General features: G+C 55.4%; 2 protein-coding genes across 2 annotated transcripts; both read left to right on the plus strand.

The window, feature by feature from the left end:
- Positions 1–68: 68 nt before the first annotated feature.
- Positions 69–7,179, plus strand: LOC104059564 (trichohyalin). Its single transcript, XM_054050634.1, has 2 exons — positions 69–651; positions 1,090–7,179. The coding sequence occupies exons 1-2, from the start codon at positions 517–519 to the stop codon at positions 7,177–7,179; spliced, it is 6,225 nt and encodes a 2,074-aa protein (XP_053906609.1). The 5' UTR covers positions 69–516.
- A 3,910-nt stretch (positions 7,180–11,089) lies between these two features.
- On the plus strand, positions 11,090–12,985 carry S100A11 (S100 calcium binding protein A11). The gene is made up of 3 exons (XM_054050621.1): positions 11,090–11,249; positions 12,272–12,409; positions 12,700–12,985. The coding sequence occupies exons 1-3, from the start codon at positions 11,247–11,249 to the stop codon at positions 12,844–12,846; spliced, it is 288 nt and encodes a 95-aa protein (XP_053906596.1). The 5' UTR covers positions 11,090–11,246; the 3' UTR covers positions 12,847–12,985.
- The last annotated feature ends 332 nt before the right edge of the window (positions 12,986–13,317 follow it).

A 13,317-nucleotide genomic window follows, 5' to 3' on the forward strand; every position in this document is an offset into this window, starting at 1 on the left:
GAGGGCTGGAGAACCTCTGTATGAGGACAGGCTGAGAGATTTGGGGTTGTTCAGCCTGGAGAAGAGAAGGTTCTGAGATCTTATAGTGACCTTCCAGTACCTGAAGGGGCTCCAAGAAAGCTGGGAAGTGGCAGTTCATAAAGGCTTGTGGTGACGGAACCAGGGGTATAAACTGGAGAGGGGCAGATTTAGACTGGATATCAGGAAGAATTTCTTCAACAGGAAAGTGGTGAGACACTGGCCCAGGTTGCCCAGAGCAGTGGTGGCTGCCCCACCCCTGGAGGGGTTCCAGGCCAGGTTGGATGGGGTTTGGAGCCCCTGAGCCAGTGGGAGGTGTCCCTGCCCATGGCAGGGGTGGGACTGGATGATCTCTAAGGTCCCTTCCAACCCAAACTATTCTATGATTCTGTGGTCTGACCCCAGCAATTCCATCCTCTTTTCAGTTTCAGAGGTGGGTGACTCTCCCATCCTTAGGTCTCTTCCTTTCCTTGCAGGCTTGCTTGAATCTGCAGGAAGATGTGCTTCTTAGACAGCATTTGCACCATCATCACTGTCTTTCAAAAATATGCGGAGGAAGATGGAGACTACTCCAAACTCAGCCGAAGGAAGATGAAAGAGTTAATCCAGACGGAGTTTGCAGATGTCATAGCGGTGAGTACGGCTGCGAGGGGCAGGGCTTGCGGCCAAGACCAGAGTGCACGGACTCACCGAGTTGTGGTCAACTGCTCAGTGTCCAAATAGAGACTGGTAACAAATGGAGTTCCTCATGGGTCGGACAGATGTTTTTTAGCATATTTTTGGAGACAGGTGGTGGGACTGAGGGCACTCTCAGCAATTCTGCCGATGACACCAAGCCATGTGGTGCAGTTGACATGATGGGGGGCAGGAATGGCATCCAGAGGGACCTGGATGTTAGAGCTGGTTAGCAGCAGCCAGGGAAGGAACAAGAAAATGGAGAACAAAATCATGGAGTTGTTGCTGAGCTATAAAAGCACAAGAGATGGAAGGAGAAAAGCTTGCAATTGTCCCTGTCTCCTTTGACAAGGAGCAGGAAGGCTAAAACCCTGGGCTTGTGTTTTCCCCCTGCAGAAGCCACGTGACCCTCAGACGATTGACAAGATCCTGTGGTTTCTGGAGTGGGATGGTGATGGAGAAATAGATTTCAATGAGTTCTTGCTTTTGGTGTGCCGAGTGGCCAAGGCCTGCTACTGGTACCTGCCGAGAGGACCACTCTTTCTGCAGAAGACAAAGCTGACAGCCAGTGGCAAGACACTGCAAGAGCCTGAAATCAATATCAGAGGGAGGCGTCAGCACCTCCAGGAGGAGGAACAACAAACCCGTGAGAGAAACCACCATCCCCCCTGTGAACCTGAGCTGCAACGAGACACCAGGGTCAACGAGCTTGAAACAAGAGAGGAAAGAGGGAATCACCACCAGCAACGTAACGCGAGAAGGAGAAACGATGCAACACGAAGCAGCGAGCCGAGAGAGGCCATCTCTCAGGAATATGAAGAACGAAGCCAAGAGCCACGCGACAAACAGAGGAGAGGTCATCCACAGGAGGCCAACAGAAGAGATGTACAACTCTGTGAGTGCAGAAGCTTGCGAGAAAACGAGCCTGGACTGCAGGCAGATGAGAGGCAAAATCAAGAGGAACTTCAACAAGAGCAAAGGGCCGATGTGAGGAGTCGCAGCCAGACCCGAGAACCTCAACCACGGCAAAACCGGTGGAGTAGCCGTCAGCCCCAAGAGCCAGCAGTGCCAGCAGATGATCGAAGAAACCAGTGGCCACAAGAAACAGATAGAGGAAGGAACAATGAGCCACATCAACCTGTATTACTCAGAGAAGAGAGAAACCGCAACCAACTACGTGAGCTGGAACAAAAAGAAGTTGAATACAGCAGTCAGGAACCACGTGAGCCTGAATGCCTGGACTCCAGGTGCCCACATCAGTCATACGTACAAGAACCGCTAGAACTAGACCTCAGGTACCAAGACACCTGTGAGTCAGAAAGAGATGGCTATGAAGAAGAGAAGAACAAGGAAGAGGATCTTGATTATCCAGAAAGTGAGAGAGAGATCCGTTGGGTTCAGGACCGGGAAGAACGAGATGGCAGAAGGAGGAGAGAGCCCATGCAGGAGAGGACCATCGTTCATCAACGGGAGCTGGACCTGGAGGTTATTGAGCGACGCAGTGAGCAGACCCGTGAGAGACGTGAAGAGGAAACACGCGAGCGTGAAGGTGATGGAAGGAGACAACGTGAGTCAGTGAGATACGAAAGGAGCCGAGAGACAGCAATAGCAGCAGCAGAAGCTGATGTGAAGGTCCAACGCGTGTCCCGGGAAGTGGAGCCACGTGAGGATGTGGAAAGGAGGGATCGTCTCCGCGATAGGGGAGAACCGGAGGATGAGAGGAGGGTTTCCAGAAGAAGAGGGAGAGACGAGCCCATGCAGGAGAGGACCATCAGTCACCAACGAGAGCTGGACTTGCAGGTCATTGAGCGCTGCAGCTGCCAGACAGGTGAAAGGGAAGAGCGAGAGGCCACCACTGACCAGAGAGAGATACACGAGAGACGTGAACGTGAAATATATGAGCCCCAAGACGCTGGAAGGAGACAACGTGAATCAGTGAGGTACGAGAGAACCCAAGAGACTGCAGCAGCAGCAGCAGAAGCTGATGTGAAGATCCAACGCGTGTCTCGGGAAATAGAGCCACGTGAGGTTGTGGAAAGGAAGGATCATCACCGTGAGAGGGGAGAACCAGAGGATGCACGGAGGATTTGCCCAAGAAGAGAGACGGAAGAGCCCGTGTGGGAGAGGACCATCAGTCGCCAACGAGAGCTGGACTTGGAGGTCATTGAGCGACGCAGTGAGCAGACCCGTGAGAGACGTGAAGAGGAAACACGCGACCGTGAAGGTGATGGAAGGAGACAACGTGAGTCAGTGAGATACGAAAGGAGCCGAGAGACTGCAATAGCAGCAGCAGAAGCTGATGTGAAGGTCCAACGCGTGTCCCGGGAAGTGGAGCCACGTGAGGATGTGGAAAGGAGGGATCATCCCCATGAGAGGAGAGAAACAGAAGACAAGAGGAGGATTTGCCCGAGAAGAGAGAGAGAAGAGCCCGTGCAGGAGAGGACAATCATTCGCCAACAGGAGCCCGACTTGGGTGTTGTTGAGAGCCGCAGCTGCCAGAAACGTGAAAGGGAAGAGCGAGAGGCCACCACTGACCAGAGAGAGATACGTGAGAGACGTGAACGTGGAGTACGTGAGCCCCAAGATGATGGAAGGAGACAATATGAGTCAGTGAGGTACGAGAAAACCCAAGAGACTGACGTGAAGATTCAACGCGTGTCCCGGGAAGCAGAGCCACGTGAGGATGTGGAAAGGAAGGATTGTTGCCATGAGAGGGGAGAACCAGAGGATGCAGGGAAGATTTTCTGGGGAAGAGAGAGAAAAGAGCCTGTGCGGGAGAGGACCATCAGTCACCAACGAGAGCTGGATTTAGAGGTCATTGAGCACCGCAGGCGCCAGACAGGTGAAAGGGAAGAGCGAGGGGAGCTGAGAGAGACACGCGAGAGACGCGAAGGTGAAATCCATGGTCCCCAAGATGATGGTAGGAGACAACATGAATCAGTGAGGTACGAGAGAACCCGAGAGACAGCAGAAGCAGCAGCAGAAGCTGACGTGAAGATTCGACGTGTGTCCCGGGAAGTGGAGCCATGTGAGGATATAGAAAGGAGAGATCGTCGCCGTGAGGGGGGAGAACCAGAGGATGCATGGAGGATTTGCCCAAGAAGAGAGACAGAAGAGCCCATGCGGGAGAGGACCATCAGTCGCCAACGAGATCTGGACTTAGAGGTCATTGAGCGACGCAGTGAGCAGACCCGTGAGAGACGTGAAGAGGAAACACGCGACCGTGAAGGTGATGGAAGGAGACAACGTGAGTCAGTGAGATACGAAAGGAGCCGAGAGACTGCAATAGCAGCAGCAGAAGCTGATGTGAAGGTCCAACGCGTGTCCCGGGAAGTGGAGCCACGTGAGGATGTGGAAAGGAGGGATCGTCTCCGCGATAGGGGAGAACCGGAGGATGAGAGGAGGGTTTCCAGAAGAAGAGGGAGAGACGAGCCCATGCAGGAGAGGACCATCAGTCACCAACGAGAGCTGGACTTGGAGGTCATTGAGCGCTGCAGCTGCCAGACAGGTGAAAGGGAAGAGCGAGAGGCCATCACTGACCAGAGAGAGATACGCGAGAGACGTGAACGTGAAATATATGAGCCCCAAGACGTTGGAAGGAGACAACGTGAATCAGTGAGGTACGAGAGAACCCGAGAGACTGCAGTAGCAGCAGCAGAAGCTGACTTGAAGATTCGACGTGTGTCTCGGGAAATAGAGCCATGTGAGGTTGTGGAAAGGAAGGATCATCACCGTGAGAGGGGAGAACCAGAGGATGCACGGAGGATTTGCCCAAGAAGAGAGACGGAAGAGCCCGTGTGGGAGAGGACCATCAGTCGCCAACGAGATCTGGACTTAGAGATCATTGAGCGACGCAGTGAGCAGACCCGTGAGAGACGTGAAGAGGAAACACGCGAGCGTGAAGGTGATGGAAGGAGACAACGTGAGTCAGTGAGATACGAAAGGAGCCGAGAGACTGCAATAGCAGCAGCAGAAGCTGATGTGAAGGTCCAACGCGTGTCCCGGGAAGTGGAGCCACGTGAGGATGTGGAAAGGAGGGATGGTCACCGTGAGACAGAAGAACCAGAGGATGAGGGGAAGTCTTACTGGAGAAGAGAGAAGGAAGGGCCCACGTGGGAGAGGACCATCAGTCGCCAGTGGGTTCAGGACCTGGAGGCTGTTGACCGCCGCAGCCGCCAGACACGTGAACGGGAAGAGCGAGAGGCCACCGCTGACCAGAGAGAGACAAGACAGAGACGTGAAGTAGAAACACATGAGCATGAAGATGATGGAAGGGGACAACATGAGTCAGTGAGGTATGAAAGGAGCCGAGAGACTGCCGTAGCAGCAGCAGAAGCCGATGTCAAGATTCGACGCGTGTTCAGGGACATGGAGCCACGTGAGGATGTGGAAAGGAGGGATAATTGCCGTGAGTGCAGAGAACCGGAGGATGAGAAGAGGGTTTCCAGAAGAAGAGAGAGAGAAGAGCCTGTGTGGGAGAAGACCATCAGTCACCAACGAGAGCTGGACTTGGAGGTTGTTGAGCGCCGCAGCCACCAGACACGAGAAAGGGAAGAGCCAGAGGCCACCACTGACAGGAGAGAGATACGTGAGAGACGTGAACGTGAAATACGTGACCTGAAAGATAATGGAAGGAGAGAACGCGAGTCAGTGAGGTACGAGAGAACCCGAGAGACTGCAGTAGCAGCAGCAGAGGCCGATGTGAAGATCCAACGCGTGTCTCAGGAAGTGGAGCCACGAGAAGATGCGGGAAGGAGGGCTCATCACCGTGAGAGGAGAGAACCGGAAGATGAAGTGAGGACTTGCCAGGGAAGAGAGAGGAAAGAGCCCGTGGGGGAGAGGACCATCAGTCGCCAGCGGGAGCAGGACCTGGAGATCATTGAGCAACGCAGCCGCCAGAAACGTGAAAGGGAAGAGCGAGAGGCCACCACTGACAGGAAAGAGATACGCGAGAGACATGAACGTGAAGTACGTGATCCCCAAGATGATGGAAGGAGACAACGCGAGTCAGTGAGGTACGAGAGAACCCGAGAGACTGCAGTAGCAGCAGCAGAAGCCGATGTGAAGATCCAACGTGTGTCCCAGGAAGTGGAGCCACGAGAGGGTGTGGAAAGGAGGGATTGTCGCCGTGAGAGGGGAGAACCAGAGGACAAGAGCAGGTCCTACGAAGGAAGAGAGAGGGAAAAGTCCATGCAGGAGAGGACCATCAGTTGCCAGCAAGGGCAGGACCTGGAGGTCATTGAGCGCTGCAGCCACCAGACACATGAACGGGAAGAGCGACGTGGCGTTAGATCCCACAGAGAGGCCCATGAGAGAAGCAACCTGCAGATACTTGAAGAAGATGAGGAGAGAGAGATTCTGTACCGCCGTCAAATAAATGAGGCACCACGTGAGAGCAGCCCCGGTGAACCCTTAGAAGACCAGGAGTGCCAGAGCCGCAGGCTTTTACCTGAGGAAGGGGTGTGTGATCCAAACAGGTGCCGTGTCCCCAAAGGCGAAGGATCAAGGCCCGAGAAGTTCCTCTACCGAACCGTGGAGGTAGATGACAGCGACAGCCCTCCAGGAGAGCCGGCGTCTGTCTCTGACGTGAGGGTCCATTATATCCCCGCTGAGCCCGATGTCCAGCCAGAGGTGCAGGTCCTCCCTCCATCCTGCAAGGCTGAGAACATCGCGTACTTAATCCACGTGATCCAGAATTTGAACGACCCTGAAGCTACCACCTACGAGATCGTCTGCCACCAGCCTAACGACCAGGGGCCGCCCATCTATGTGAAGAAGTGCTACGTGTCACCCCAGCCGCTGGCAGCCCCGCGTGACAGGAGCAACGCCCCAGAGCCACGACCTCAGAGGGATGAGAGAGAAGCAGGAGAGCCTGAAGGACCACGGGAAGGTGGTACCCCAGCTTCTAGCTTCAAGGAGAAGACAGGGCGTCTTGATGAGCTGGAGGAGAAGTCTGAACCAGAGCTGAAAGAAGGAGCTCAGCGGGCTTCTGCCTTCGAGATGGATGGTGTTAAGGATGACCCTGGCTTGGCAAAGACAAAGGAGGACAGGAGTGACAGCCGGCGCACCACGATGCCTGACCTGGAAGAGGAACATCAACCCCAAGGAGATGGATCAAAAGCTGCCAGGGAGAGTGTCCCACAGGAGCCTGAATCCAGCTTCCAGGTGAGGGAGCGTGAGGACAGGGAAAGGAAGAGATGCCCACCTCTGCCCCAGACTCTGGAGCCACGGGAAGCTGCTGAAAAGAGCCGTCCTCAACCGTCCCGGAAAGATGAAGCCAGCCACTGCCATGAGGATGTAGAACTTGCCCCACCAGTGAAGGGCCGACAGCTGCGGCAGGAGGAGACCACCAAGAGAAGATCCCAGCAAGTGAGTGATTCTCAGCCTCAACAGGAGGAGGAACCACGTCATCACACCAAGCAGCGCCAGGGTCCCCCTGCCCCCCAAGTCTCACGGGAGGCTGAGGACACAGACAAGGCATCTTAAGGGGAAGTCCTCTCCCTGGAGCTGGTGGAGGTCCTCCAAGTCTGTTTGAGGCTTCCCTCTACTCTCTCCTTTCAGTTTAGGATATTACCATGTGGTGGCACAGAAGAGTTCACCACAAAAGGGTTGAGGGGTACTCTGTGAGGGTGTCAAGTGGGTTTGGGGTTCTTCTAGCAAATCCTCAGCAGCTCGGCAGGCAGAGCCTTCACCCAGGATCTGTACCTTCTGCCTTCCTGCATTCTGTCTACCCACCTCAACACAGTATTTAGTCACTTTTCCGCTCTAATTAGATTCCTTGGATCTCTTGGTCCTTTATGTCCTTGTCATCCCTTGCGGCACGACCGCATCTCACTGCACTCGCGTCTCCCTCACCCCGTGCCTGACTCTCCTGTCGGCTTCTGTTGTGCAACGCAACTCATTCCGGGACCAGAAAATCCTCAAGGCTGGAGAAAACCCACCTTTGACGATGCTTACGGCCTTCTGCTCCCCTGAGAGCCGAGCAGAATCCCAGCTCCAGCCTCATGGAGACTCTGAAGCAGCCGAACGATGCTGTGGGTGCTGCAGGGTAGTGGTGGTGGTGGATTGGGGCTTTCTTTCTTCTTCACCTTGATGTATTGCATGAAAAAAACAGAATAAAGAGCTGATGATTGCACTGCCCGCTGCCACGCTTCGTCCTTGAGTGCTCCCTCAGTTTGGAGGTGACATCAGACTAGGTGGGAGTGTGGATCTGCTGGAGGGCAGGAAGACGTTTCAGAGGGTTCTGGCCAGGCTGGATCCATGGGCTGAAGGGCAGGAAGGGTCTGCAGAGGGATCTGGGCATGCTGGAGCGATGGCCAAGGCCAATGGGATGGGGTTCAACAAGGTCAAGTTCCTGGTCCTGCACTCGGGTCATAACAACGCCAGACTTGGGGAAGAACAGCTGGAAAGCTGCCCAATAGAAAAGGACCTGGGGATGCTGCGCAACAGCGGCTGAACCTGTTGGCCAGGTGGGCAACGGGGAGTAGGACTCTCCAAGTAGGAGAATGGTATGGCCATCAAGAGTAGGAGAGGGACTCGGTGCTGGTGAGGCCACACCTCAAATCCTGAGTTCAATTTTGGGCCTCAGACTCCAAGAAAGACCTTGAGGGGCTGAAGTGCTTCAGGAGAAGAGAATGGAGCTGGGAAAGGGGCTGGAGAACAGGGGTTGTGGGAGCGGCTGAGGGACCTGAGGAGGAGGCTGAGGGGAGACCTCATCGCTCCCTGCAGCTCCTGGAAGGGAGGCTGGAGCCAGGTGGGGCTCAGACTCTGGTCCCAAGGAACAAGTGATGGGATGAGACAAAAGGTCCTCAAGTTGCTCCAGGGAAGATTTAGATGGGACGTTAGAGAAAATGTCTTTAGTGAAACAGAGTGAAGCCTTGGCAGAAGCTGCTGAGGTGGAGTCGCCATCCCTGGAGGGGTTCAAACAACCTGCAACTGTGGCACTTCAGGCCATGGTTTAGGAGGCACGATGGCATCAGCTCCCTCAGCAGCAGGTGGGGCTGCAGCTCTGCGAGAAGACAGAGAAGGGAGGACAACCCCAGCACCATCTGCGTTCCGCTCTTAAACGCAACCTCACTGATAACAGAGCTGGTCAGGAGGACCGAGGGCACCTCAAGTCCACACTGAACTCAAGAGGCAGCACCTCACCACAGCCACCAGCCGGTGATGTTTTCGACCGCTGCCGGAGGGACTCGGAAGGGTCTGGCCCGGCCAGGGACAGGCGGATGCTCGGGACGATGCTCTCAGCGGTGTCCTCATCGTGCACATGGCAGTCACACATCTTGGTGGCAAACATATGGCAGTACAGATGGTCCGTCGGCAACTGGAGCCAAAGCCTTGGCTGCCAACACGCCGACAGCAGCGAGAAACTGCAGAACAAACACACAAACAGCCCAGAAACCGAACACAGCCCAGACTGCATCCAAAGCGGTGGGACCAGCGGGCGAGGGAGGGGATTCTGCCCCTCTGCTCCGCTCTGGTGAGACCTCACCTGGAGTCCTGTGTCCAGTTCTGGAGTCCTCAGCACAGGGAGGACATGGAGCTGTTGGAGCGAGTCCAGAGGAGGCCACGGAGATGATCCGAGGGCTGGAGAACCTCCTGTACGAGGACAGGCTGAGAGAGTTGGGGTTGTTCCACGTGGAGAAGGTTCTGGGGAGAATTTAGAGCAGCTTCCAGTGCTGAAGGAGGATCCAGGAAAGCTGGGGAGGGGCTCTGGATCAGGGAGTGCAGGGGAAGGATGAGGGGAATGGTTTTGAGCCGAAAGAGGGGAGATTGAGATGAGATCTCGGGGAGGAATGTTCTCCTGTGAGGGTGGGGAGGCCCTGGCCCAGGTTGCCCAGAGCAGCGGTGGCTGCCCCATCCCTGGAGGGGTTCCAGGCCAGGTTGGATGGGGTTTGGAGCCCCTGAGCCAGTGGGAGGTGTCCCTGCCCATGGCAGGGGTGGAACTGGATGGGCTTGGAGGTCCCTTCCAATCCAACCCATTCTATGATTCTGAGAAACACAAACCGGCTGCAGGGAGGACGCGGCAGGTCCGCGTCCCCGGGGGAATCCATCCTTACCTTTCCTACCGGCTCCTGTTTTACTGTTCAGGGTGTAGACGGGAGTTTGCAAAATGCTGGTGGAAGCGTAGAACCCAAGGAGAAGAGCGCAGGCTTCCTGCCCTCAGCTCCCAGGCTTGGAAAATCCCTTTGATTTACATGGACCGAACAGTTTCCAGTCTGGGAGGGGCTGAGCGGGAGGAGAAAAGCCCTTTTTCACCTAATCAATAGGGGAAAAGGAGAGCTTGGAGGCAAGAAATTAGGGCAAGAAAGGAAAATATATTGGGGACAGCTGCCCCCTGATTTTCTGCTTCCCTTTCTCGTGCTCCGTGTTGAGTCAGAGTCTCCAGCGGGATCTCCTGAAGAGCTCCATCCCTGGAAGGTGGCCCAGACCCCAAGCTCGTATCACCCCAAGCTGCCCCTGAAGTTCTCCACTGCTGGGAGTCACAGGGAAACCCAAGCATCAGCACCGGTACAAAGGCGTGGAGCCGGGTGATGTAACCACACGATGGTTGTGCTACCACGGGGAAACTCCACATGTCTGAGCAGCTCCTCTGGCTGCTGCCAGATGGGGAGCGGCCGGGCATCACAGCCCATGGGGTGGTTTCCAAGCAGCACAAGCCCCACAGCCCCCATCCTGCTCCCTCCGAGCTATTTAGGTGCACCGTTACCCTTTGGGTGCCTCCTGGCCCACCTCCACCTCCCTGTCTCCCTCTTTCCAGGGTCTCTGCAGCAGCACACCTGAATCCAAGCCCAGCAAAGAGCTCAGACCAGCACCACTGGGGCCAAATCCCAGTTGCAACCAGCTCCCAGCCCCACGGGGCTGCCTTTCCCCCCATTTACACCACAAGAGGGTTAGAAGGCATTAACAGCAAACTCAGCAGCTGGGACTGGCCGGGGCGAAGGGGGCAGAGAGCACCCAAGGGTGAGCAGCCCCAGAACGCTGCCGGCTCACCTCCCTCTCATCTTGAGGATCTTAAAGGTCTTTCCCAACCCAAATCAGTTCATGAGTCTATCAGCCTCTATCTAATCATATTCCTGTGGTTCTATTGGCCTCATCGGAAAAGCCGAGACAGCCCAAATCTCATCCGAGCAAAAGGAAAGGCTGAGGATGCTCCAGGTAGCAGCAAAGGAGCCTGAGGAGGGGGCTTAGTCCTGATCCTAGGGGAGAAATAAAAGGAGAAATAGCAAAGGATTAAGAGGAGAAAACAAACAAGGAGAAAATAGAAGTGTAAATAACTGTAAAGAATAATACTCGGGAGGGAAAGGGATGGAGAGTGCAGAGGAGGGGCCCAGCACATTCCGGAGTCCTGGAGACCGCAGGCAGGTCCAGATCTGCCGTTAGAGCGGCGATTGCCCAACGCAGCCCAGGGGCTGAGTCAGGGCTGGGCGCTGGCTGCGCCTCCAAGGGCGGTGGCTGTGGGCTGAGGCTCAAAACCACTCCAACTCTCGCTGTGCCACATCGCAGCATCGCCGTGCCGAGGATCGAGACCCCCTCTCCTCAGCCCCTCAGCCATGGTGAGCGAGCCGGGACCCCGGGAGCGGGAGGGAGATGTGGGTCCCTAAGGGCAGAGGAGCTTTTCCCACAAGCCGAAGGCGAGACATGCTTTGGCACAGGAAAGAGCAGCCGATGCCAAGAGCTGAGCTAAATCTCTGCCAAAGATGGGGCCTGGGTGTGGGAAGAGGGTGCAGAGTTAGAGAGGGAGGGGGAAAGGGTCCCTGCAGGGGTGGTGTTCCCATCACCCCCTTTCTTCCCCTCCTTTCGTGCCACTCCATCGCCCCTCATCAGATTTGGGGCTGAGGCTCTGCCTCCATCACCCCATCCCCGGGCAGGAGGGTGCAAAGGAGCCAAGAGTTAACGGCAAAAGGAACTCAGCTCCTCTCCCGTTAACCAAAAAAAAGGCAGAACTGAGCCCCAAGCAGGGAAGGATGTGGCAGGGAGTCCTTAGGAAGCTGAGGTTGGGCAGGGAAGGATGGATTCCTCCCAGGTCTCCTTTTTCACAAAGACAGGAGCCATGGGGTAGGAAAAGAGCCTCACATCCCTCTTGTCCACCCCCACTGGAGAAGGTCCAGGCTCCATCCCCACCCGGAGGCAGCAGTCGGGGGAGTCAACTCTGCCACATTTTCCTCTCATGACTCAGACTTTGTTCTTTGTCCAGGCAGGCAGACGGAAAGGGGGGAGAGGACAGGGTTTTCCTCCCAGAGGAGCAGCCCCAGTCATGCCAAGAGCATGGAAAAACCGAGGGCAAGCTGCAGCTGCAGCACAAAGCTCTTGCCAGGCCACGGCACTCCTCTGCTGGGAGCTGACAGCTCCCCAAGGATTTTCCATGAGCCACTCCCCTGGGTTCATCCCGCAGCGCTGTGCAAGGCACCAGAGAGATTAATACCCAAGAAAAATGCAGCTGGACAGGTTGGGCATAAGAGATTCTCCAAGAAAAGCAGGAGGCCCCCTCCTTTAGCTCCAGAAATAGAGTCGGATTGCTCTCTCAGAAGCCCGGAGCTGCCGGCAGCGCTCACCTGAACTTGCTTTTGTTCCTCAGCCCACGGAGACGGAGCGCTGCATCGAGTCCCTGCTGGCCGTCTTCCAGCGCTATGCGGGACGCGAAGGGGACAACTGCACACTCTCCAAGAGGGAGTTTGTGGCCTTCATGAACACCGAGCTGGCTGCCTTCACAAAGGTGAGCAAAACCCAGGCTGGAAAGTGGCTCCTGGAGCACATATGACAGCCCCGTGGAGAGCAATCAAAGCCTCCGACCCCAGCAGCACTCTGGGGTGGGCAATGAGAAGAGCTTGCTCCCACCAGAAGCCAGAGTATGGCCTGACAGGAGTTGGCCTGACCAGATTCTACCTCCAGCTGCCAAATCCTCTGCCCGAGAGCTGCAGTTCTGTACCCAGGGCAAGAGGGTTCAGCAAAGGCCACCTCTGCCTCGAGGTAGACATCAATCCTCGTCTCTTTGGTCTTTTGCAGAACCAGAAAGACCCAGGTGTGGTGGACAGGATGATGAAGAAACTCGATTTGAACAGCGATGGAAAGCTTGACTTCCAGGAGTTCCTGAACCTCATCGGGGGCATCGCGGTGGCCTGCTACGATTCCCTGGTTGTTAAGAACCCTTAAGACCCCAACCCCAGCTGCTGCATCTCCCCCCACCACTGTGAACATTCCTCAAACAAGAGCAAGCTGGAAGCGGTGCCCTTAAGACGGAGACATCCTTATTCCTCATTTTTATATATAAAATAAACGGTTTAAAATCCTAGCGTAAGGCATGATTTTATTTCAGCAGTCAGAAAGCAAGCACTAGGAAAGCAAATAAGCCACAGAGGGAGCCGGGTCGCAAGGTCCTACCCCTCTGCTTCACCACTGATGCGAGAACAGGCGTGTTCTCATCCTTCTCACCACTGGAAACTATGATCTGGGTGGCTTTGGAGAGTCTCCAGCCTGTTACGTACCACAGGGAAAGGAACAGTAATCCTAAAAGATACAACTACAAGGTACATACACAGATGGAAGCATCACCAATAGGATAATTAGAGCCCTGGCAACAGCAATTAAACACTAATAATTAGGAGAAGCAGCCCCTGCTGGCGT

This window comes from Cuculus canorus, chromosome 28 (assembly GCF_017976375.1).
Source record: "Cuculus canorus isolate bCucCan1 chromosome 28, bCucCan1.pri, whole genome shotgun sequence".
Classification (NCBI taxonomy): domain Eukaryota; kingdom Metazoa; phylum Chordata; class Aves; order Cuculiformes; family Cuculidae; genus Cuculus; species Cuculus canorus.

Bases quoted from the DNA above. Each gene is read 5' to 3' on its own strand.
- LOC104059564 (XM_054050634.1), top strand. From the start codon at position 517: ATGTGCTTCTTAGACAGCATTTGCACCATCATCACTGTCTTTCAAAAA. The intron at 652-1,089 runs GTGAGTACGGCT...TTCCCCCTGCAG, and splicing joins AGTTTGCAGATGTCATAGCG to AAGCCACGTGACCCTCAGAC.
- S100A11 (XM_054050621.1), top strand. The intron at 12,410-12,699 runs GTGAGCAAAACC...GGTCTTTTGCAG, and splicing joins AGCTGGCTGCCTTCACAAAG to AACCAGAAAGACCCAGGTGT.